The sequence below is a fragment of the Pseudophryne corroboree genome, chromosome 11 (genome assembly GCF_028390025.1).
Source record: "Pseudophryne corroboree isolate aPseCor3 chromosome 11, aPseCor3.hap2, whole genome shotgun sequence".
Lineage (NCBI taxonomy): Eukaryota > Metazoa > Chordata > Amphibia > Anura > Myobatrachidae > Pseudophryne > Pseudophryne corroboree.
Genome location: NC_086454.1, coordinates 202,673,027 through 202,698,351, shown reverse-complemented (window position 1 = coordinate 202,698,351; position 25,325 = coordinate 202,673,027). Strand labels below are relative to the sequence as shown.

At 42.0% G+C, this 25,325-nt stretch overlaps 1 protein-coding gene across 2 annotated transcripts; it reads left to right on the top strand.

Moving 5' to 3' along the window:
* The first annotated feature begins 884 nt into the window (after nt 1-884).
* LOC134970104 (chymotrypsinogen B-like) lies at nt 885-24,536 on the top strand. 2 transcript variants are annotated; one of them, XM_063946174.1, is made up of 7 exons: nt 885-984; nt 11,914-12,017; nt 16,538-16,617; nt 19,144-19,222; nt 19,704-19,884; nt 21,013-21,146; nt 24,325-24,536. In XM_063946174.1, exons 1-7 carry the CDS (start codon nt 891-893, stop codon nt 24,484-24,486), a joined length of 834 nt encoding a protein of 277 aa, XP_063802244.1. In that variant the 5' UTR covers nt 885-890; the 3' UTR covers nt 24,487-24,536. The 2 variants fall into 2 exon arrangements, with proteins under 2 accessions (XP_063802244.1, XP_063802245.1); XM_063946175.1 differs by lacking the exon at nt 885-984 and adding an exon at nt 10,735-10,813.
* The last annotated feature ends 789 nt before the right edge of the window (nt 24,537-25,325 follow it).

Below are 25,325 nucleotides of genomic sequence, written 5' to 3'. Positions count from 1 at the left end.
TCTCACTGATCCGTGCATGGTTATCCAAACTCGACTGGAAAAAGCAGGTCTATTTTCTTGCTGCTTTTTTTAACGAATCGAAAAAAAACAGACCCGCACTTGAGCACTCAGAGACTAACACCCAAATACGAATGAATAGTGAATGCCCGTATTGTATGAAATAACAGCCGCGTTTGACCGATGGTCTATTCATTCGTATTTCTGAACTTTGCCAATCAAACCATTACAAATAGACCAGACACTGCCGAGTTTTCTGCTTAGTGAATTCCCAGATTGGGACTTAGAAAAAAAAACACAAATCGACAAAACTCAGATTTTTAGTAAATACTGGCCCAGGTGGATATACACCCTCAATACTATCAAACCAGCACATCCCCAAGACAAAATCCATAGGAACACATTCCAATAGTTTATATATTACTCTCAGTCCGGGAGTCATAGTGTTAGGGGGATGCATTGAGAGGTGTTAACGGGTTGTCTCGATCTAGATCTCTAGAATTCACCAATATTTCACTTTATGTGGCATGGTCATCCTAGTAGGGACAGGACTCAGTATGGCTGTCCAACCATCCTCCATATAACAGATAACTTTAAACCATTGATATGAGTATTGATTTATACATAGGGCAGGCACAGCTTTAGTTAGTGATTTCTTTATTTATGCCATCATGTTTTTTATTTACGTTTGTATTACACTGTATGTATTTATTGTATTTTGATGCACTACTAGAACATCCTGTTCAACACACAAATTGTTTGCTTCATATTATTCCAGCCCCGGGCGATGGTCCAGTCAGGCACCTGGTTGCTAAGAAGCGCTAGTTGCCTTGGCAACACTACCAACCCTGGTCTCCAGGAAGCCTACGTCTCCACAGCCATGGGGCGGAAGTATGTCAGCACGCAGCACTGCTGGGCCAGGCCGGAGGCGGGGTTCACCCTCGGTCTGGGAACTTGTCCTGTTTGCGGGTCTTTGCCTACATAAAGGTATGTTATGCCACACTTTAGTTTGTATCACCGTGAAAAAGGGGCATTGCGGCCCCGGAACGTTGGGTATGAAGTGATTCCATTAAAGCACGTTTTGCACTTATGCACCTTACCTGCTGAGACCAGACTCTGAGTTCCGCCGCTTGTTGGATTTATTATACATGTGGATATTTTCCAGATGGCACCGGGGCAGTAAGCATTATTTGGAGTGAGTGCCAATTCATTTGCTGTGTGTATATATATATATATATATATATATATATAAACCACACACAAATACCCAATTGCACTAAGGTGTATATAGAGCAGCACCTCTAGAAAAGTCTCCCACTAGTAGAGGCTCAGGAAAGGAATGCAAAATGCTGTTCTGAGGGCGCTAGTCTCATTTGACTAGACAATACATTCTTGACATTTACAACATGCTAACCATTATAGAAATGTATTCACAGTTCCATTAAAAAAGTAGGAAAGTACAAACATATACAGATTTTCGTAAAAAAATAGGGCAAATCCTTCCAGTTAGATATAGCAATTTTCTTGGCCGGAATATTGCTCAGATCGTACATTACCACTGAAATCAAAAGAGCGCTCTATAAATAAAATTATTATTATTATTATTTTTAAAAGAACATTGAACCAAATGCGTTTCGTCCCAAAGGACTTCCTCAGGGGTACATTATCAGTAAAGTTGAAAAACACATTATAAACAAAGATGTATCATTAGAAGTGCTGGCTTGAAGTGATCTGGAAACAAATTAGTGTGTTGCACATATACAATCAATATGGATTTCAAATAGGATTCTTCAACTGAAAATAATCCTCAGGGAACTGTAGTATAAAAAGGCCAACACTATCGTTGGACCAATGGTGCATAGGTGTAGAGAATATTACTAAACTTTTATTGATTCCAAGGTGGTAGACTGACTTCACTGAACCAGCAATAGAGGATAATAATAGAAGTGAACAGTTTTAATCTAATGGCTGCCAAAGACTTTTGCATTCTCCATCTGCAGGTCTCACTCATACAAGGAGCAAGGGGCAGTGTGCAAATTACTTGCCACTATATAAATGCATTCAACAGTGTTTGAGTACACTTGTGGCAAGTAGTTTGTAGACTGCCCCCTGACACCATGACATCTGCAGACAAAGAAATCAGATAACTCTAAACTGAAGAAAGCAGATCAGTGGTCATCCACCTCACCTGAGGCTGCTGATAAGTTTTACAGCACTGTCAGTTATAGTAGCCAAACCAACTTACTTCATCCTGTGTGTGACAGGCTGATCTGTTACCATCCTCACGGCAGCACAAACTGCTCTCAGTCCCAGTGCTGCCGTGTACTCAGCTCCCCTTCACACGGCAGGTGCACAGTCATGATGTGATAGCAAGGTACCGGCCGGTGGGCTGTAAATAAGCTGCTGAGCACTGCAGCATGAGACTAAGGAGGCAGAGCTGCTGTTCTGCCCTGCCTCAGAGCACGCCGCTGCTGGAGATTTACTGTCATTATAAAAAGAAAAATGGGAGTATCCATAAGAGGTGTGGGGCAGCGGGAGGTTTCTATTTATAAATGGGAGCTGGTAAGCAAGCATGGGTGTAAGTATGTCGCGCCGTGATGCCACCAGCACTATGTGCTTCCGACACCTCCCGGCTTTTGTCAGACACTAGAGGTCAAGTATAACCTCTAGCATCTGTCTCCGCCATGGCAGCGGCCATTTTAGGAGGAACATTTAGCCGATTGACATGCGGACTGCTAGTCCACATGGGAATCAGCATTTAAACAGTGGTGGCGCGCCCGCAGCCCTGCGCCTCCAAGCCTGCGGGGGTTGTAGTTACGCCACTGTCACCTACCCTGCCAGCAACATAAACCCCTAACCTCTGGGCTCAACTACAATGATCACAAGGTGCTACTGAACCAGGAAGGTGATAAGGTCACCATGAAACCTTTCCCTCCACCTTAGATAATTTCCCTGCTTTCTCTGTCCCTTGTTGGGGTTTTGTATGAATTAACGATGGCCGGGATGCAAGCCATAAGTATAACGACAGCGGCATCCCGGCCACCAGTATGTTGGTAGTGGGGTGAGCACTAGTAAGCCCTTTGCAGGCTTGCTGAGCTCACCACGCTGCAGGCATGGTGGCTCGCTGTGCTTGCCACAGGTTATATTCTCCCTCTATTGGTGTCGTGGATACCCATAGAGGAAGAATCACCTACCTCACCAATACTCCCTCTGGTATGTACCTAGAAATGCAATTAATAATAATTTTATTTGTATAGCGCTCTTTCTCCAACAGGACATAAGGCGCTTTACAGATATCAAAAACAATGCACATAACACAGAAAGTGTAAGTAATACAGCAATTGACAAGCCACACAGATATAAAAAGAAAACCTGAGTGCACAGTAAGCATAATTCAGGATTTGAGTAGGCATTCTGGGTAACAACTTCCAAGGGTTGTGTACAGTATACCTCCCTCTACCAATAAGAGCTGTCCTTTGCAATCACAGGACTTCCGGGTTTATGATCCGGGAGTCCTTCTGCGCATGCACAGTATGATGCACACAATGTGGGAGATGCTGGGAGATTGCATTACCCACCAGATCCAAGTTCCTGAATGTATCACATTCCAGAGCTTGGTACATATGGAAATGCAGCCCAAACTGTGAAAACACAATTTTCTGAATTTTGGCCACATTTTTGTGATCTCTCTATGATTCTACCAGGTAGGAAAGAAGGGGAGGTGCTAGGCGCATGTCATCTTCCAGGTGGGAAGGAAAAGGAGAGGTTAGGGGTGTGGCATTCAAAGGGGGGTTAGAGTACCTAGAGGTGGGCGAGTTCCATCATCTCTCTAGGACCTCTTTAAGCACTGGGTAATGGGATCTACTGAGGCCGGAAGTATCGCTCCATCCATGTGAGAGATGGATGAGAGCTGTGGACCTACTGCTTCAGCAGACAGGACCTGGAGCTGGTGTGCAGTGAGTGTCGGGGACATAGGCAGTGGGGCAGACAGGACACACACACTCTCATGTGCTCACTCTCACTTTATTTCTCTCTCTCATTCTCAATCTCTGTATAAAAGGGCTCTACCGGGCATGTAATGTGTGTAAGAGGCTCTTCATGGTGTAACATGTATAAGGGGCTCTACCTGTTGTAATGTGTATAAGGGGCTCTACCTGGCATAACATGTAAAACATGAACTGTACCTGGCGTAACATATATAAAAGGGGCTCTACCTAGTGTAATGTGTATAAGGGACTCTCCCTGTCATAATGTCTATAAAAGGTCCTCTGCATGCCATAATGTGTATAAGGGCCTCTATCCGGAGTAATGTGTACAAAAGGGGCTCTACCTGGAGTAACGTGTATAAGGGGCTCTACCTGGTGTAATGTGTATAAGGGGCTCTACCTGGCATAATGTATGTAATGTATGTAAGGGGCTCTACCTGGCATAATATATTCGCATTACACCACACACTAGAATAGCTTATACACCACAGTAGAGCAGAGCACACTACTGTGGTGTATAAGCTATTCTAGTGTGTGGTGTAATGCGAATTGACACTAATCTGTGGCTACCTCCCTTACCCATGAAGCCACACCCCTATATTTTTGCACACTGTCTCTATTTTGAAATGGGGGGGCACCAAAGGAAACTTTTGCCTTAGACTCCACAAAGTCTAGAACCAACCCTGGCGAGGAGACACTATAATGTGGGATTTATCCAGGTGGCATCAGCCTAGGGCTGCCGGATAGCTTAATCAGGTCTTGCTGTGCTGTTGTTTCTTAAAACAGACCTGTGACTTAGATTCTACTAACTATTCATTGATAAATATATATATAAATATATATATATTGTGACAAGAACACTGGGATAGTGTTTGAGGGCAGGTATATTTGTCCCAGGTTCTTGTCTTACATGTTTTAGAAAATGTTAACTTCTAGGAAAAATGCTTTTTGTTTTGTCTGAACCTTTTCAGTTTGCTGTAAAAGCTGGGTAAAGGCTCTGAGAGAGAGATAAGGCGAGTTCTAGACATTGGGCCCAGTTCGGGTCTTTGGCCTCACAGAGGGCTAATCAGGGTTTCAGTTGTGTAAGAGTGTTATAGTGCTTCTAACCTGATTAGTATGGGCAGACTGCCTGGGAAGGCTGCAGGATCTGTGTGTGAGAGACACGCTTTCTGATGCAAGTAAGCTATACAGTATGTACTGAAGAACTCTGTGTTTTGTTTAGTGACAGTTAGGAATATCTTATGTTTAGTTAGTGCCGGACAGGCAAGGTATTTTTATTTTGGGGTTTGTTTTATTTTCTGTTTCAATAAAACTGGCCGGGGTCAGTTGTACCAGAAACTGGACTTGTGTTGTTCCTCAGCTGCTGCGTGCGGCCATATTCCCCAGGAAAAGGCGCCTTGCACCCCTACAGTGTTACAACTTGGTGGAGAATGCGAGCAACCCCGTTCTGCGCATAAGTGAAAGCAGCAGCTTTGTGAGGCCTGCAGAAAACGGTGGTTTATGCAGATACAGCCCAGTGTGAAGTTACTGAGACTCACCCCTGAGGGTTTGATATATGTCCTGGGTGAAAGCAGCTACAAAGCCGCCTGAAAAATCTGTCGACATGGAGGATCTGCTTAAAGCCTTGCTGCAAGCTACAGCGGCTCAGCAGGAGGCCAACAGACAGCAGCAGGTGGCAATGGAGGAAAATAAGAGACAACAGCAGGCAGTTGTTGATGAACTTTACAGGCAACAGCGTCAGGATAGAGAGGCCTTAGCAGAAGTGGTGCAGAGACTTGCAGCTCGGGTTGGAGATGTGGCCGTCAGTGCTCCAACCAGCTCTAGTTCTATACGGGCCAGTCACTTCCTGCAGAAAATGACAGAGGCTGATGATGTGGAGGCCTATCTGACCACGTTTGAAAGGACTGCCGAGCGTGAGAACTGGCCGAAAGCACAGTGGGCCAGTCTGCTGGCACCTTTCCTGTCAGGTGAGCCCCAAAAAGCTTACTTTGATTTAAGCCCTGCTGAGGCTCGGGACTATGATAAACTAAAGACTGAGATCCTGACCCGCCTGGGAGTCACGCTGTCAGTACGAGCACAACGGGTGCACCGTTGGCTGTACGCCATGGAGAAGCCTCCGCGCTCCCAGATGCACGACCTTATTCAGCTAACAAAAAAATGGCTACAGCCAGAGACATTAACTGGTCCCCAGATGGTGGAAAGAGTCGTCATGGACCGCTACTTGAGATCTTTGCCCATGGTCCTGCGCAAGTGGGTGAGCCATGGAAACCCGGGTACTGCTGACCAATTAGTGGACATGGTAGAGAGGTATTTGGCAGCAGAGGAACTACTGATGACCACCCAGCAACCCATAGATCCTCGACAGCGCCCTTCAGTAAAGACTGGTAAGACTGTTCCGTGGGAAAACGTTGCTGGGCGGTTAAGAGAACGCAAGGCTGGAGAGACTGTAAACACTGGCCCTGGAGACAGGCCAATGGGGCTAGAACGGTCTATGCTGCCCAAACGGGTTGATAATCGTGTGGTTAAATGTTTTAGGTGTGGTATGCCAGGTCATGTTATTGCCAATTGCCCAGTCACGCAAGAACCCATGCATTGTGATGCTGCCTTTGAATGTCGCAGAATGTCTTTCTTTGCTAGGTTAGCCTGTACTGTGGTACCTTCACCTGAGCTGGAAAAACAAATGTGTGATGTGTTCTTAGAGGGTAACCGGGTAGAGGCCTTGCTAGATTCAGGAAGTTTAGTTACCCTCGTGAAAGCTGGGTTAGTGAACCCCTTAAAGGTCCAGCAAATACCTATTGGGGTAACTTGCATACATGGGGATACCCAACATTATGCCACTGCTGAGGTGAATATAGAAACTTGTTGTGGGTCAGCAATGGTTAAAGTGGGACTGGTCCCTACCTTGGTGCATGAGGCCATAATAGGGAGGGATTTTCCTCATTTTTGGAAACTGTGGGAATCACGGTTATCAACAGATGTGAGAAGTAAAAAGCCAGTTGATAATACCGGTGATTTTATGGATGTACGTGGGTCTTCGGAACTTTCTGGCCCTTTGCCTTTTGCTAGTTTGGCTGGGGAAGTGACAGATGGGGAGTCCAGTGAGGACCCTCTTGCCGGGAACAGAGACATAGTAGTTAGAACTGAAAGCGTGCCTGACCTGGAGGTAAAGAAGGATCTGTTTGCGTCTGAACAGTTAAAGGATCCTACCTTAATAAAGGCTAGAGAGAATGTTAAGATTGTTAATGGGGAACCTGTGGTACCAGGTGACAGGGTTACGTATCCCCACATGGCCATCTGTAATGAGCTCTTGTACCACATTGTCAAAAGGGGTGAGGATGTGGTGGAACAGCTGGTAGTTCCCCAGCCTTATCGGAGAACGGTACTAGATTTAGCTCATAGTCACGTTACCGCAGGACATTTAGGGGCAGAAAAAACCACTGAAAGAGTTTTACAAAGGTTCTTTTGGCCAGGGGTTTATAAAGAAGTGTCTGAATATTGTTCTTCCTGTCCTGAATGCCAGTATCATGCCCCTAGACCCCATTTCAGGAGCCCACTAGTTCCCATGCCTATTATAGAGGTCCCGTTTGACAGAATAGCCATGGATCTCGTGGGGCCCTTGTTAAAGTCTGCTCGGGGCCATCAGTATATCCTGGTAATTATGGACTATGCCACTCGATATCCTGAGGCTGTCCCTTTACGCACTATCACAACCAAGGCGATAGCTAGGGAGCTGGTGCAGGTATTTAGTAGAGTGGGAATACCAAAAGAAATTTTGACTGACCAAGGTACTCCATTTATGTCAAGGATCATGAAAGAGTTGTGCAAGTTATTTAAGGTCACTCACCTCAGGACGTCCATCTACCATCCCCAAACTGACGGGTTGGTGGAAAGGTTTAATAAAACATTAAAAAGTATGTTAAAAAAGGTTGTTGAGAGAGATGGGAAAAACTGGGATTGTTTGTTGCCCTACTTGTTAATGGCCATCAGAGAAGTTCCTCAGTCCTCTACGGGGTTTTCTCCATTTGATTTGTTGTATGGTAGACACCCCAGAGGGCTGTTGGATATTGCCAAAGAGACGTGGGAAGGACAGCCCACTCCTTATAGAAGCGTTATTGAGCATGTAACACAAATGCAGGATAGGATTGCAGCCGTGGTACCTGTTGTCAGAGAGCACATGGAACAGGCCCAAAGTGCTCAACAGAGGGTCTATAACCGGAGTGCCAAGATACGGGAATTTGCTCCTGGCGATAGAGTTCTTGTTTTGGTACCCACTGTGGAAAGCAAATTCCTAGCTAAATGGCAGGGTCCATTTGAGATTAGGGAAAAAGTGAATGAGGTTAATTACAAAGTATACCAGCCGGGAAAGAGAAAACCCGAACAGATCTACCATGTTAACTTAATCAAACCCTGGAAAGATAGGTTGTCTCTGTCAGCGGAGCCTTGCCCTTCGGTGTCTTCACCCCGGTTGCTTCCCGCAGTGAAGGTGTCAGAGACATTATCAGCTGATCAGAACAATCAGGTTAAAGAATTTCTCATCCAAAATAGGGAGGTATTTTCAGAGCTGCCTGGCCGAACGACCATAATAAAACATGACATTGTCACAGAACCAGGGGTCAGGGTTCATTTAAAGCCATATAGGATTCCTGAAGCTCAGCGAGAAGCTATTTCTAAGGAAGTTAAAACCATGTTAGAACTGGGAGTCATAGAGGAGTCTAACAGTGAGTGGTCCAGTCCCATAGTGCTCATCCCGAAGCCCGACGGTAGCATACGCTTCTGTAATGACTTTCGTAAGTTAAATGAGGTGTCCAAGTTTGACGCATACCCCATGCCCCGTGTGGATGAGCTTGTAGAAAGGCTGGGAACAGCCAGGTTTCTCACCACATTGGACCTGACCAAAGGTTACTGGCAAATACCTTTATGTGATAGCGCCAAAGAAAAAACAGCCTTTTCGGTTCCGGAGGGGCTGTACCAGTATAAGATGTTACCCTTTGGGTTGCATGGGGCTCCAGCAACCTTTCAACGGGCGATGGATAAAATTTTGAGGCCCCATAGAAAATATGCAGCTGCCTATTTGGATGATGTGGTAATTCACAGTACAGACTGGGGGTCCCATTTGGTTAAAGTACAAGCAGTACTGGACTCAATCAGAGAGGCAGGGTTAACTGCTAACCCAAAGAAGTGCTGCCTCGCAATGGAGGAGGTCAAATACTTGGGCTTCACCATAGGCAGAGGTCTGATTAGGCCCCAATTGAATAAAGTTGATGCTATTCAAAACTGGCCTCGTCCAGTGAATAAAAAACAGGTAAGGGCTTTTTTGGGAATTACTGGGTACTATAGACGGTTTATTCCTAATTTTGCGACCACAGCGGTGCCGTTGTCAGACCTTACCAAAGGGAAGCAGTCAAATGTGGTGAAATGGAACCCTGATGCAGAAAAGGCGTTCCAAGCGTTAAAAGTGGCTTTGTGTTCACAACCGGTGTTGATAACACCAGATTTTTCAAAAGAATTTGTGGTACAGACAGATGCCTCAGAGGTAGGGATAGGTGCTGTGCTGTCCCAAACCAGAGATGGGGACGAACACCCTATCATTTATTTGAGTAGGAAACTCAATGAGCATGAAAAAAGGTATGCCATTGTGGAAAAGGAGGCTTTGGCCATTAAGTGGGCACTAGATACCTTGAGATATTACCTCTTGGGTAGACAATTCAGACTAGTGACAGACCATGCCCCTTTAAAATGGATGTATGTAAATAGAGGCAAGAATGCTCGTGTAACTAGATGGTTTCTAGCGTTGCAGGACTTTAAGTTTACTGTCGAACATAGACCGGGAACACAATTGGCCAACGCAGATGCATTGTCTCGCATCTTCTGTTTGGGGGCTACAAGTGTTCCGGCCCCTAGGTCGAAACAGGGGAGGGGGATATGTGACAAGAACACTGGGATAGTGTTTGAGGGCAGGTATATTTGTCCCAGGTTCTTGTCTTACATGTTTTAGAAAATGTTAACTTCTAGGAAAAATGCTTTTTGTTTTGTCTGAACCTTTTCAGTTTGCTGTAAAAGCTGGGTAAAGGCTCTGAGAGAGAGATAAGGCGAGTTCTAGACATTGGGCCCAGTTCGGGTCTTTGGCCTCACAGAGGGCTAATCAGGGTTTCAGTTGTGTAAGAGTGTTATAGTGCTTCTAACCTGATTAGTATGGGCAGACTGCCTGGGAAGGCTGCAGGATCTGTGTGTGAGAGACACGCTTTCTGATGCAAGTAAGCTATACAGTATGTACTGAAGAACTCTGTGTTTTGTTTAGTGACAGTTAGGAATATCTTATGTTTAGTTAGTGCCGGACAGGCAAGGTATTTTTATTTTGGGGTTTGTTTTATTTTCTGTTTCAATAAAACTGGCCGGGGTCAGTTGTACCAGAAACTGGACTTGTGTTGTTCCTCAGCTGCTGCGTGCGGCCATATTCCCCAGGAAAAGGCGCCTTGCACCCCTACAGTGTTACAATATATATCTATATATATATGCCAGCTATTAAAAAAAAATGTATTCTATGAATATTTAGTTGCTGCTAGTAATTTGTATTATTCAAAAGCAGATAACCTAAAATGGAGTGAAAGATTATTTGCTAATTGGATTTCTAACGTGTAAAATGTTAAATATAGACGTTGTTTGTTCTCCTTGAACTAATACATTTCATCCAATCATTAAGCATATCACCACCTTATCATCTCTGGTTCCTTTCCTATATAAGTTCTCCACCAGTAACAACAACCATCCACTAGCAGTTATGGCTTTTCTTTGGCTTGTCTGCTGTCTGGCTTTTGTCAGTGCAGCCTATGGTAAGTTTAACTGAATTACTTCAACATTATTTTTTTCAAACAACACTCTAGTACCTATAATATTTTACTTGTATAACATTAAAATTAACCATATAGTCACAGTGTTCATCTTTGTATTTCTTTATTGGATTTTTAGTGTTAATTTTTGTCTGTTCAGTATTTATTTATTTATTTATTTATTTATTTATGTATGTGTGATACTGCTGTTCAACTACAATTTATGCATAGTGCAATGCTGCATAATATACAGTACCAAAAACCATGAACTACAGTATAAGAGTGATACTAGTATTAATAATAATCTGCACAAAAGGTAATGACATGCAGTAAATGTCTTAGCCTGCTACTTGCAGACATCAGTGAGTATTGGGAAGTTTGCCTGATGTTTTAAAGGGGCAATAATTTTAAATACAAAATGTTTGCCCCCTTAAAACATTGGGCATACTTGCTGGAAACTCACCAATGCTTGCAAGTCACACACTATTACGTTTACTCTATAGTGTTCCTGAACAACAACCATACTGTACATTAATTTTACACATAAACAATTAATACATTGCCTATTTAACACATTGTTTAAAAAACACACAAAAAATGTTGAAATCATTATTAAATACAATTTGCTGCTGGCTTTGCCAGGTGAATCTATGTAAGGCACATACAGGGTGTATTATACAGAAATCACATAAACACAACCAAACTAACAACTTCTGAACATCGTTGTTGCCATTAATTGCTTCTGTACCCTAGGCATGATCTTAAATGCAATCAAACACTGGGAATCAACTTTTGTGTCACTGGTTTAAGGTTTACCAAATAATTTATATCATAACATATGGTAATGTAATAACGGAAGTTAATGTAATAATAAATAAATTTAAATTTTTAACGACTTATTTTTCCTACTTAATGATTTTCATATTCAAGACTGAAATTATGTCCTTCTCATTCAAAAGCATTCACTTTAAAGGTTTCATAACATTTACCTCTAAATCCACATTTGTGAATGTAAGCATCCATTTTTATCTGTGTCATCAATGGAAAAAAGTAAGAAATGAAATTGCTACCACATCTAATAGCAAATATACTGTTTTCACCAGGCTGCGGAACTCCTCGTATTCCCCCTGTGGTGACTGGTTATGCCAGGATTGTGAATGGTGAGGAGGCAGTCCCCGGATCTTGGCCCTGGCAAGTTTCCCTACAGGTAATTTCTCCATGCTTACTGTATAATGGAAGATAAAATATTTCCTCCTAACACCATAGCATATAGTATATTAGTTTGAGAAAGTGATGTTAAATAGGACTAAAAAGTTATCTGAGGCAAAAGTGTATTCACTCAGTGTTAGACTGAGGCATGAAGGGCCCACTGGGGTATTGAAGTGGTAGGACCATGCTTAGGTTCATGGCCAGCCACCACAGAGGATTGGCTGACCATTAGAGAGTGCATGGTCTGGGTCCCTTGATAAATATATATAGTAAATAAATACTACTAGTGCATGCATGATAATATACCAGATTAGCAACTGTATTATAAATATGTTATAATGTAACATATTTTTTATGTAAAACTGAAGTGCACAGTCTGTAATACCTAGAGTAGAAGGTGGGCCCACAGGCATTGGGGCATACTAGGGGTTTCCCCTGTACCCCTGTGGGCCAGTCCAACACTGTATTAACTAAATATGGAAAGCAGTTCAATTTACTGAAAACATTGACAGATTTTATTTGTTTAGAATAATTTACATATTTACTTTTTTTTGTGTGGAAGAAATTCTAAATTAGCAGATTGTGTCCCTTGAAATACCTTTTTATCAATTACATCAGCACTATTTTAGTTTAGTTTTGAAAAAAAGATCAAACATATTGGGGCTGATTCTGAGGGGCAAATTCAATAGGTAAAAATTGTGTTTACCGAGGCGTGACCTAATGTGCCTACTGTGCAGTTATTCCAATTACTTTGTCTATGAGTGCTCATGATTTATCATCAATTCAATTGATTAAAGCACACGAGTGGTAATTTTGGCTTTAATAGCTGTGTTAATTGTGGACAAAATGGGGAAGTTTTGTATTACCAGTTAAATCACCCTGTATCCCTAAAAAAGTGGTAAGAAAATATTGTATAATAGTATAGATGTCTATTGGAGACCAAAAGGAAACTAGTTACTGCTCTTAAACAGTTTAAAAATGGCCTGTTTACTTTTTCCAGCAAACAATGCTGTAGTTTTATTTGGAGTGCATACAAAAGCCAATAAACTGTTTTTTGTTGTGTCATTTGAGGACACTTTAAAAAAAAAAAAACACCAGTAACTTGCAAGGTAAAAAAAACCTGCCCATCATATACCAGTCCCACATATTTTAACCCATTTTTCTGCACCTTTCAGAATATCACCCAAAAAGACATATAGGGGTATATTTACTAAAAGTCGATTTGGGTCAACTTTGATAGATTTTTGATCAGTTTTGTGTTTCAGGTTCTAAATCACACATTTACTAACAGATGATTTTTGACATTGTTTACAAAATTTTTAAAAAATTCTCTGTTAGTAAATGTGGAATTTACAGCCTGAAATATAAAATCGACCAAACATGGACAAAACATTGACCAAAAATCAAACCAGATCGACTTTTAGTAAATCTACCCTCAAATCACACATTTACTAACAGATGGTTTTTTTACATATTTTTTTAAAGGATCTGTTATTAAATGTGGGATTTAGACTCTGACACAAATATCAAAAAGCAACCAAACATTTTTCAAAAATGGATCAAAATCGGTCCAAATCAAGTTTTAGTAAATATACCCCTATATGTCTTTTTGGGTATAAATATACTCCACAGTGTGGTCCATTAGTGTGGAAACATCCTTCTAAAAAGTCCTATATGTGTTAGTGCCATTGTCATTAATGTCACTACCTGCAAAAGAAAACTGAGAATAAAAAAGATACAAACAATACCATTTTTTTCTGATGAAATTTTGCATCTGTTTGATATGTTACATGACTGTCTTCCCAATTAAAAAATGAAAGTTCAATCCAAGTTGGCTGACTTCAAGATGGCCACCATACTGGTGACATATTCTAAAAGTTTTCCCCCACTCCCATATCATATGTGTAGACACTGGATTAATATTTCCTTACTCATTTCTTTTTATAAGGGTGCTTCCAACCGTATGGACCACCCTGCATAATTAATGGCAAAATTAAGCTAATAGAACAAAGTGTCTTATTAATCATTACGAAGGGTCATGTTCCAAGGGTTCAAAAGAAAGTCTAAACATTTCAACCTTAAAAAAAGTCATTTTCAAAAACTTTTCCCCAAAAAAGCTGCATTAAATCTCATGAAAAGTTAATGCATCTTAACTTGCACAGTTAATTGGATAGCAAAAAATAGCAACTGCTCACCTTAACTTGCAAAACGGGTTAACATGACCAAGTTGGGAGTAAAGCAAAAAATCGAGTAAATTCAACTCAGAGTCAGCAGCATCTTGTGTTTTAGACTGGCATTAAAACAGTGGCATCACTACTTAATAATGACTCTTCACATAGAGGATATGATATACAGCTGGGCGCGATGCCGGCGGTCAGATGACCATTGTGGGGGAATTCAATTCCAGGCAAATTGCCATTTCCTCTGTATTTAAACGACAGCAACAGCACCGCATTTGGCACCCTACAGATGTAGCCACACTGATCCAACGTACACACTTGCCATGGGTACGATTTAGTATGACGAGCTGGTGTAAATTAGATGCACACACACAGTAGCATACCTGCACATCATGCCACATGAGTCACACCCATGGCTAGGTGCAGGATGATGAGCATGGCTACATCTGTATGTCCACTCAGTTAAATCCTACATTTTCTTAGAAGTGCTAGCTACCCTATGGGGCTGTAAATGCTTTTGTGCAAAATTAGGCTGGCGCAATCGGGCTTTTATCTAGCTCTTACAGTATGTGTGTATGCTTGTATCTAGCTCTTACAGTATCTCAGTGGCGGATCTAGACTTAACTTTTAGAGGGGGGGCGGTTTAAGAATTATGACTCCTCCCCGTAATCATAGCTCCTCCCACTTAGAAATGCCCTTCTCGTTCACTTCTAAAATTTCCTATTGTTGCCATTACTAATAAAATGTTGCCAGTTAGTGGCGTGAACCCTGCACACTGGCGATACAGACTGGTGAATCACCATTCCTGCATAGCACACAGAAAGAGCCAAAATTCACATTATACCACACGGTATGAGCCGAAATTCACATTATAGCACACTGTATGAGCCAAAATTCACATTATAGCACACAGAATGAGCCGAAATTCACATTATACCACACGGTATGAGCTAAAATTCACATTATAGCACACAGAATGAGCTGAAATTCACATTATAGCACACATAATGAGCCAAAATTCAAATTATAGCACACAGAATGAGCCTAAATTCACATTATAGCGCACAAAATGAGCCGAATTTCACATTATGACACAGAATGAGCCTAAATTCACATCAGATCCACAAATGCCCTCAGCGGTGCCAGATACTCAAATGCCACCCGCGGTGCCAGATACACAAATGCCCCCAGCAGTGCCAGATACATATGCCCCCAGCGGTGCCAGATACACATGACCCCAGTGATCCCAGATACATATGCCCCCAGCGGTGCCAGATACACAAAGGCCCCCAGCGGTGCCAGATACAAATGCCCACAGTGGTGACAGATACAAATGCTCCCAGTGGTGCCAGATACAAATGTCCCCAGTGGTGCCAGTTACAAATGCCCCCAGTAGTGCCAGATACAAATGCCCCCAGTGGTGACAGATACAAATGCCCCCAGTGTTGCCAGATACATATGCCCCCAGTGGTGCTTACCCTCCTGCTGCCAGTGCCGCCGGTTCCCATCTCTGATGCTGAAGGGGAGCAAGCTCACTGCGTGTCTCTCCTGCGCCTCACTTCACTGATTCCCTGTCTCCAGCGCCCATTTGAAATAAAGCGCCAGCTTTTTGAGCCAGTCAAAGCTCACGGGCCGACAGCTAATCAAGAGTCAATCCGCGAGCTCTGATTGTCTGTCAGCCAGAGTCATTTAAAATGACTGCCGGAGACGGGGAAACAGTGGGCAGGAGAGGTGTGCGCAGCGCTCTCCTCCCTTCAGCATCAAGAAGAGATGGGAATCGGCAACAGCAGCAGGCGTGTGTGCGGGGTGGTGCCTGTGCGCACCAGGCACCCCCTGTGCGCACGCCTACACTGTGTCACTCTTCCGCTGTCTCTCCCCTTCCCCCGCAGCGCTGCACCGCTCTCCAGTCCGGCACCACGGCGGGACCCGGCCATCCATCCTGGTGCCGGTATGTGTAGGGGGGGGCGTTCGCCATAATCGGCCCCGCTAAATCTGCCACTGCAGTATCTGTGTATTCTTGTACCTAGCTCTTACAGTATGTGTGTATGCTTGTATCTAGCTCTTACAGTATCTGTGAATTCTTGTAACTAGCTCATAAAATATGTGTGTATGCTTGTATCTAGCGCTTACAGTATGTCTGTATGCTTGTAATTAACTCTTATAGTATGTGTGTAGCCGTGTATCTAGCTCTTACAGTATGTGTGTATGGTTGTAATTAGCTGTGTATGCTTGTATCTAGACCTTACAGCATGTGTGTATGCTTGTATCTAACTCTTACAGTATGTGTGTATGCTTGTATCTAGCTCTTACAGTATGTGTGTATGTTTGTGTCTTGCAGGACAGGACAGGATGGCATTACTGCGGTGGTTCCCTGATTAGCAGCACCTGGGTGGTAACAGCGGCTCACTGTGGTGTGGGGTAAGTTTTATGAGTAGCAAATTGATTTGCGATGGTAACATCCCTATAAGCACAGCCAATGTAAAGGTCCATTCAGTGTTAAAACCTAAGGTGCCTTTACGGCACAATATCTTAAATGATGTGGGCATTTCTGACCCCTCTGAATGACACATCGTTTAAAAAGTGGCATGTCTGGGTATGATAACGACGCTGATGCTTGCACCCACAGGTCGTTCGGCACCTCCATCCCCGCTAAACTGCCTCCCCACCCCCCCGCCATCACTCTTTATTGTCTGCGTCTGCAAGTGTGTGTGTGCACTTGCTGATGCCTGCACCCCGCCAGGTCCTGTTGCTCACAATGTGTCCCTGGAGTACAGATCACTCTGTGTGTGGGGGCCCTTGGATATTGACATAAACACATTTTTGTTTTACTTAAATACAATGTACAAATAAATGTGTTTATTATCTGGGAGCAGTGAGTATGCTAATACTGCTCTGTTTAGACATGTTCAGCTTTTAGGATTCGGAGTACACTGAGCAGTATTATTCACATGTATGCAGAACTTCAGCATTTGTGTAGCTACCGTAGTGTTACATTTGAATTTCAATTGCTGTCACATATGATGTAATTTTAAGCAAACATTCAGTTGTAACTAGGTAACTAGGTAAACATAAATGTCATGGAATAACATCATTGGTGTTAATTAGAAGTAATTTTATCGATTGAAATAAGCAATTTAAATATGCATAAAACTCATTTGTGTTGCAAATTAATTTTGTAGCAAAGCTATAGTCAACATTACAAAATCAAGGTAATAGCTAAATTGTATATAAACATTTTCCTGCGTTACTTAAATCATTTTGTGCCTTAAAATCAAATTTGTATTTTAGAAATAAGTGAGACTGCCTGAATGTAAAAATTTGGTTGAGGTTTCAAAATGAATGGTCTTACCAAGTAGATGTGCCAGTCAAAGAGAAAAATGAGACTGGGGCAGCGGGTCGCTAGTTGCGGAGCCGCAAATTTCCCTTGTAAAGTCAATGGGAGAAGCGTTCACTAGCAATATTAACATTTGCTCGACTGCTAGATCTAAAATATCCACTTTATTTGATTACCTTGTGAAGCGGATCATTGCCCTTATGTACATAAGGAGCTCAGTTCAGTGTCAGACTTGGTGTGTGCATGGTGGTTTATGATCAGTCCTAAACAGCGGCAGCTCCTACTTACTATAAGTAGGTGGGCTGCCACTACCCCCAGCCTAATGGATCTTGCAGGCAGCGGGACCAGCGCATGTGCAGATGCTGTGGTGTGACTGCGCATGCGCAAACCCCCAACTTCTATGTATTGCATCGGATGCAACCCATAGAAGACGGCTAGGGTTGCCTGAAAAGCAGAGATTGGCTTCCTACTGGAAGCCAGGTCTCTGCCTTTCGGAGCCTAGTCTGGCGGTCCTGGAGGGAGGAAACACCCAATGGGACTGCATTGTGTGTCTGAGACTGACAGATGACTAAATGATTCCTGGACCCTGTAAAATGCTTGGGATTTACTGACAAGTAGAAGGGGCTTTATCAGAAAGGGAGCATGCATGGATATCTTAGGATGTGTTTTGGTCCAATTGGATAGCATTGTTTGCATTGATCAGGGGCTTTTTGCCTTCATTTTTCCTGGATAAACATTAGTGTGCATGATATTTAATGAAGTACGATCACAAATCAACATCTAGAATTAAGGCAAGACTTCTATTGTTCAGATAGATCCAACTGCTATTATACCATGATATTCTGTTATTCAATCTCATCTGAAAGAAGAAAACATGGGCCCTCATTCCGAGTTGTTCGCTCGCAAGCTGCTTTTAGCAGCATTGCACACGCTAAGCCACCGCCTACTGGGAGTGAATCTTAGCTTAGCAGAATTGCGAACTAAAGATTCTCAAAATTGCGAATAGACAGTTCTTAGCAGTTTCTGAGTAGCTCGAGACTTACTCTGCCACTGCAATCAGTTCAGTCAGTTTCGTTCCTGGTTTGACGTCACAAACACACCCAGCGTTCGCCCAGGCACTCCCCCGTTTCTCCAGCCACTCCCGCGTTTTTCCCAGAAACGGCAGCGTTTTTTCACACACTCCCATAAAACGGCCAGTTTCTGCCCAGAAACACCCACTTCCTGTCAATCACATTACGATCACCAGAACGAAGAAAAAACCTCGTAATGCCGTGAGTAAAATATCAAACTTCTTAGCAAATTTACTTGGCGCAGTCGCAGTGCGAACATTGCGCATGCGCAATTAGCGGAAAATCGCTGCGATGCGAAGAAAATTACCGAGCGAACAACTCGGAATGAGGGCCATTGTGCAGAGATACACAACCTACAGAACAGCTGATTGGTTGCCATGGGTAACTTCTCCACTGGCTCACTTCTCCACTTTTATCACTGCTTAGTACATGTCCCCCTTAATCTCTTATCTGAAAGAAGAAAACATTGTGCAGAAATACATGACCTACTGTACTGATTAGTTTAGTTTGTTACATGAAGTGCTATGTTTTTACCTATAGGAACACTGACCGTGTTGTTCTTGGAGAACATGACAGAAACTCAAATGCTGAACAAATCCAGTCTCTGGCTGTTTCAAGAGTGAGTATAACTAATATGTTACTGCATCATAGGTTAAACTCAAATGTATGAAGATTAATCAGACTCATTTGGTCCCTGCAGGTAATCTTTATGTATACAACTATTTAAGGCTAATAAAAAATATGTTTGGAATACATCTAATTATTTAATCTTTGAAAATTACACACCACTAATACTGAATACCATACTTGTTTAAAACATACTAAAGGAGACTTTGCATCTACAGTATAAATCTAGTGGTAAATTAAAACTTGCAGAAACTAACATTATAGATTAGATTATATGTAGAAGTAATCTTTTATCATTTATTGGAAAATATGCAGGCACAGATTCCACCATTTACTAATGTTAAACTATAAACTAAACAATAAATATTTTATAGCTGCATGTTGCTTCTAAACAGCAAATATATTTTATTGCTGTGTTGTAATTTATTATTTCTCATTTACAAACAATTATTATTTATTTTTGTCTATTAAAGGTCTTTACTCACCCCAACTGGAACTCCAACACCATCAACAACGACATTTCCCTGATTAAGTTGGCCACTCCTGCTGTCTTGGATAGCACCGCATCTCCAGTGTGCCTGGCCAATCCCGGTGAATCATATGATGATGGTCGTATCTGTGTTACAAGTGGATGGGGAAAGACCAGATACAATGGTGAGAAGCAGTAATGTATATGTTTGCAATTACTAGCTCTGTATATAGGCAGTGACAGATAATAGGCACTTGTGCCTGAGAATCAAAACCCTACATGTGGAAAATGACAGGTAATTTACCTACCCTAGCTGCAGATAATGTACCGATCCTTGCAAGAAAGGCATCTACTATATTTTACATCCAATCCAGGAACCTGTCGTCTCCACTTTCCTTGACAGGATGACTCATTTTACTCTGCAAACCCCATCTCAAGTTGATGGTAGGAACCACTGAGCCTAACTGGGGCCCCAATAAACCCTATGAAGAATGTAAAGCTGAATTTGCTGATATCTGGCATAGTGTATGCTGTAGCCACCAGAGGTGACGCCAACAAAATAGTCCAGTACCAAGGTTTACCCCCCATCAAGACCTAGGGAGCACATGCTCTCAGCCCAATGTTTGCTAAAGAAGAGAGGAATATGCTTGATGTAAACTTCCAGCTATAAAGCATTCAGAGAAGGAACAAAAAGGAGTATCAGATAGAATAGGGATGTCTCTTCCCCATTGTGTACAGAGGGAACGCCTGAACTGCAAATATCTAAAGAACACATGAAATGGGAGGCCATAAGTAGACAACAACTGAGCAAAGGAGTGTAAAATCCCATTCTTCTATAAATGCCCCACAACATCCACCCACATAAGACACAGTGGGGCAGATGTACTGTACTAGCTTTGAGAGTAATAATGTGGAGAGAAAGTACCATCCAATCAGCTCCTAACTGTAATTTATCAAACACAGCCTGTAACATGGCATTTAGGAACTGACTGGATGGTACTCTCTCCACTTTATTACTATCGAAGGCTTAGTACATCTCTACCAATGCCAATTTTTATAACGTATCTTGTATACATAGAATATCTGTTACCATGAGTCAGATTCATCATTTATCATCAATGAATATTATCTGTATTTTTAATTACCAACTTGACATCATTTCCAATACTCAGAAGAATTTTGTCCTGTTGTTAATAAATTATTTATCTACTTCATTGGAATCTTTCCCAAATTATAATATATTGATGAATTTCCGCTTTGAGCTTTCTGAAAAATACAATATAACTGAACGTGTTTTCTCTCTCTGTATACAGCATTAACTACCCCCAGCAAACTGCAGCAGACTGCTCTGCCTGTGATTTCCAATACTCAATGCAAGACCTATTGGGGTAACAACATCAGTGACGTCATGGTCTGTGCTGGAGCTGCTGGATCCTCTTCTTGCATGGTTTGTACTTACTTAAAAACAAACAGTTCTTTATCGCTATTTTAGCTGTTACAGTGAATGAGAACCTTTGATAATACAGCAAAAAGAATGACCAGTACTAGGGAAGTGATTCTACAGCAGTTTCTTAACACACATGGGCTCTCTCCATGCTTGGCATTAGAACATATTTTCCCCTGTCTGACAGGGGGAATTCCTTATCCATGTTACAGTATATAGCCCAGAGTGGCAAGAAACAAGAGCACTGCCCAGTGTGTTTCAGCACCAAAGTCAGCACCCCTTCTCTGATCCATAAAGCATTGGCAGGAATCAGTGACGTGCGGTGAGGCGAGGCAGGTGAGGCAGAGCTTTTCCTGCCATAATCCAGTATACGCTACAGTCTGACTATATAATGTATATGAAAAATAGAAGGAATATATTATAAATATCTTCTTTGTATTTTTCTAATCATTTTTATAGTCAAAACTCTGAAGTAAAAAGTCTATGGCCGGGGAGGCTTTTCATCCCCTGCCTACCTTTTCCATTCTGATCAAATCTCACCAGCTTTCCAGCATTATATACTGCTGCACCTGTGTATAATGCCAACATGAACCCTTGAGCTTATATACCTGTATTGTGAGTAAACCTGGCTCTGGTACTTGCCAATGCCTCCTGAGACATTTACTTCACTGCACGTCCCTGGCAGGAAGGACATTGTTGTTATGGGATATGAGGGTTAAATAAAATGTAGATACTATTTTGGGTACTGGTATAGGTTATAATTTAAGGCAGTATTTATATCAGATTATATCAGCAGCTTCAAATTCTGAATCACTGTGTTTGAAATCTGGGGTGTGGGGAAGAAGGGGGATTTATCAAACCCAGGAGAGGGATAAAGTGTATAAATATTAAGTACCAACCAATCAGCTTCTAGCTTTCATTTTTCTTGCATGGCCTATAAAATGGCAGTTAGAAACTTATTGGTTGATACTTTGTCTCTCCACTTTATCTCTCTCCAAGATTTGATAAATTGCCCCCTCTATTTCACCGCACTCTTACCAACTGATGGCCAGTGGCGCAAATACAGAGTAGCTAGACTGATGAATGTCCTGGGGCCCACAAAGTAAAGAGGGCCCACCCCTAAATCAATCATTAAATACTGTAGACTAAATACGTGATTCAGCAAGTCATTTCTGTGTATAATTAAATTACTATTCAGTTCAATTAGAGTTGTATCTTCTAATAAACTGATACGATGGCCCCTTGGATTGGAGACGTTGTGTATTTCATAGCGCCGATGCCCTCAGGATGCAGCAGCACTCCAGTTCTCCTTCCTGTATAAACCCATCCCCAAAATCCTGTGTAACTAGCCAATGGGAGTCTGGGGGCAGACAGGAAGGAGAACTAGAGCTGAGTGCTGCATCCTAAGTGCAACCACAACTGTGAAACACAGTGCTGCCAATCCAGGGGTCAGGCAGCAATTACACATATTTCACGTAACATTAAATGTATGTTTATACCCCCCCCGTGCTTTCTGTTGTCTGCCCAGGGACAGCAGTCATCACTGATTAATGACTAGCAACTCCGTAAGCTGAGCCGATGCACTTACAAACCTTTGACCCTATCATGCTCCGCCGCCTCACGTAATTCTAATAAGCTTGATACAGAAATTATTCAGCAATGATGTAGACTCTAGGGTTTATAGATATCAAATAGGAGGACCACCTTGAGAGTTTGCCAGGGGCCTCCAATATCTAGTTATGCCACTGCTGATGTCATAAATCATAATACTTTTAAAATGTTAATGAAAGTTAATGAAATTAATGAATTAATTAATTAATTCATTAATAAGATTCTAAAATAACACAAAATAAATCATAAACATTTCTTCTCTGATTGGGTGGAAAAACGACTTGGGGCTAAATAGAAAAAAATTGAGCAGAAAAAATACAGAATTCAAAAGTCTAGTATTTATTCCAGACAGTAGGAGCCCTCTACTTTGGTAGATGTGAGAGGGACATCACCCTAAAAAAACTTGATTAGAAAATGATCTATTAGCTCGGATTAGCACCCATCTCACCTGTCCTTGGGTGTGGAAATTAGCACAGGGTCCTTGCATTTGTAGACTGCATATTGGATTAGATACTATGAATGGATAAGTCCTGGATACATTTATATACTGTAATACTGTATGTCAATATTAGAGATGAGTTTGGGGCATGGAGCCCCCCTGGGTTGGTGTGACCATGTTGCTTCAGGGTATTATATAGTGTAACACTCTTTAGCACCTCTATTGCTTTTTACTAATTTAACACTTTTTAACACCCTAATTCAGCCATTCCTAACCTCGGTCCTCAAGGCACACTAGCAGTACAGGTTTTAGTATATCCTTGCTTGATCACAGGTGACTTATTTAGTAACTAAGTTATTTTGATCTAACCATGTGTGTTGAAGCCTGGATACCCCTTAAACCTGCACTGTTGGTGTGCCTTGAGGACTGATGTTGGGAATGCCTGCTCTATTTTATACCTCTCATCTATGTAACACTCTTAACACATAGTTGCTGCTAATTACTAATTTAACAACTTTTAAACACTTTAATTGCTACTTCTCACTAGTGTGATGCCTTGGAGCACTTGCGTTGTGCTGGCCCAGGGGGCCCTGTGCTTGAACCTTAGGAATATTAGGGACCCACCTGATGAGGTCACCTGGCCGTGGTAGATGGGCCCATATTTCTGGCCAAAATATATGCTAAGCACCTCAGTTTTACTCTATGTTAAATTGCAGAGTTTATTATAATTTTTCTGATTAGCAGTGTTTAGTACTTAGTGTGTGCACCTTCATTTTTCCTATATTCTTGGAGAATAAAGAGCAGGGTTGAGCTAAGTCATGTTGTGACCTGCATAAGCAACTGGAAAAGCATTCATCTTATCCTATATACCAACTACCCTAACCATTAATGTATAAAGGTAGTCATTCATTTATATTCTGCAGCAAGAACGCTTATATTCTCAATTACTTCCAAAAATGTTTACTGCCCCCTAACTCTGCTGCCTGAGATAACTGCCTAGGTTTGCCTCATTGAAGGCGCTTATCTCTATATATGATTTGATATGTAATGCAACAGTTCTATTATCTTAGAGTTTCTTAATTTAAATAAGAATACAGTACATTAGCTATCAATCCTTCTGTTTCAATGTAGGGTGATTCCGGTGGACCCCTTGTTTGCCAGAATAATGGTGCTTGGACACTGGTTGGTATTGTATCCTGGGGAAGCAGCTCATGTTCAACCTCTACTCCAGCTGTCTACGCTCGCGTCACCGAGCTCCGCAACTGGTTGGACCAGACTGTTGCTGCCAACTAAACATGTAAAGTGATACATATAGTAAACTGAAAATATGTACACAATAAAAATATTTCCCATTATTATTGTCATCAGTTTAATCATTTTCTGTAGAGAATATGCATATACTGGGAGTGAGGATTACATAATAAATCATTTGGGTATCAATATGTATGAAAGATAGTATGATAAATCACAGATAATGCTATTTCTGTGTCAGGCATTTCTGTACACGGAATTGATTAATCTAGTAGAAACCCAATTCATTGCACTTGACCAATTTTACACTGGGGCAGAGCCCCTGGATGGATGGACAGATAACCCCTCTCATATACAGCAGACAGAGAGGGTACCCCTTTTTCAGATACAGCAGACAGAGAGACCACCCCTTTCAGATACAGCAGACAGAGCACCCCTTTCAGATATAGCAGACAGAAAGAGCACTCCTTTCAGATACAGCAGAGAGAGCACCCCATTTTCAAATACAGAAAACAAAGAGAGCACCCCTTTCCAAGACAGCAGACAGAGAGAGCACCCCTTTCAGATACAGAAGACAGAGGTAGCGCATTCACCCCACATCCATTCAGTACACTCTCCACAGCCGGAGTGAAGATGGCGCAGATCACTTGGGACTTATATAGAATCCAAAACCTGTGAGAATCTGACAGTGGGAAGATGATTTATACAAAAAGGAATTGGAACAAAATCAGTGCGCTAAACAGAGCTGCCTAAAATGACTTGTTTAGTAAAAAAAAGTGTGTCACCACACACCAACAAATCACCATATGTAATAAAAAAATTTCACCAAGCAATCCACCGGCACTGTTAGATTGGATTTCAATAATACCCCTTGCACATGA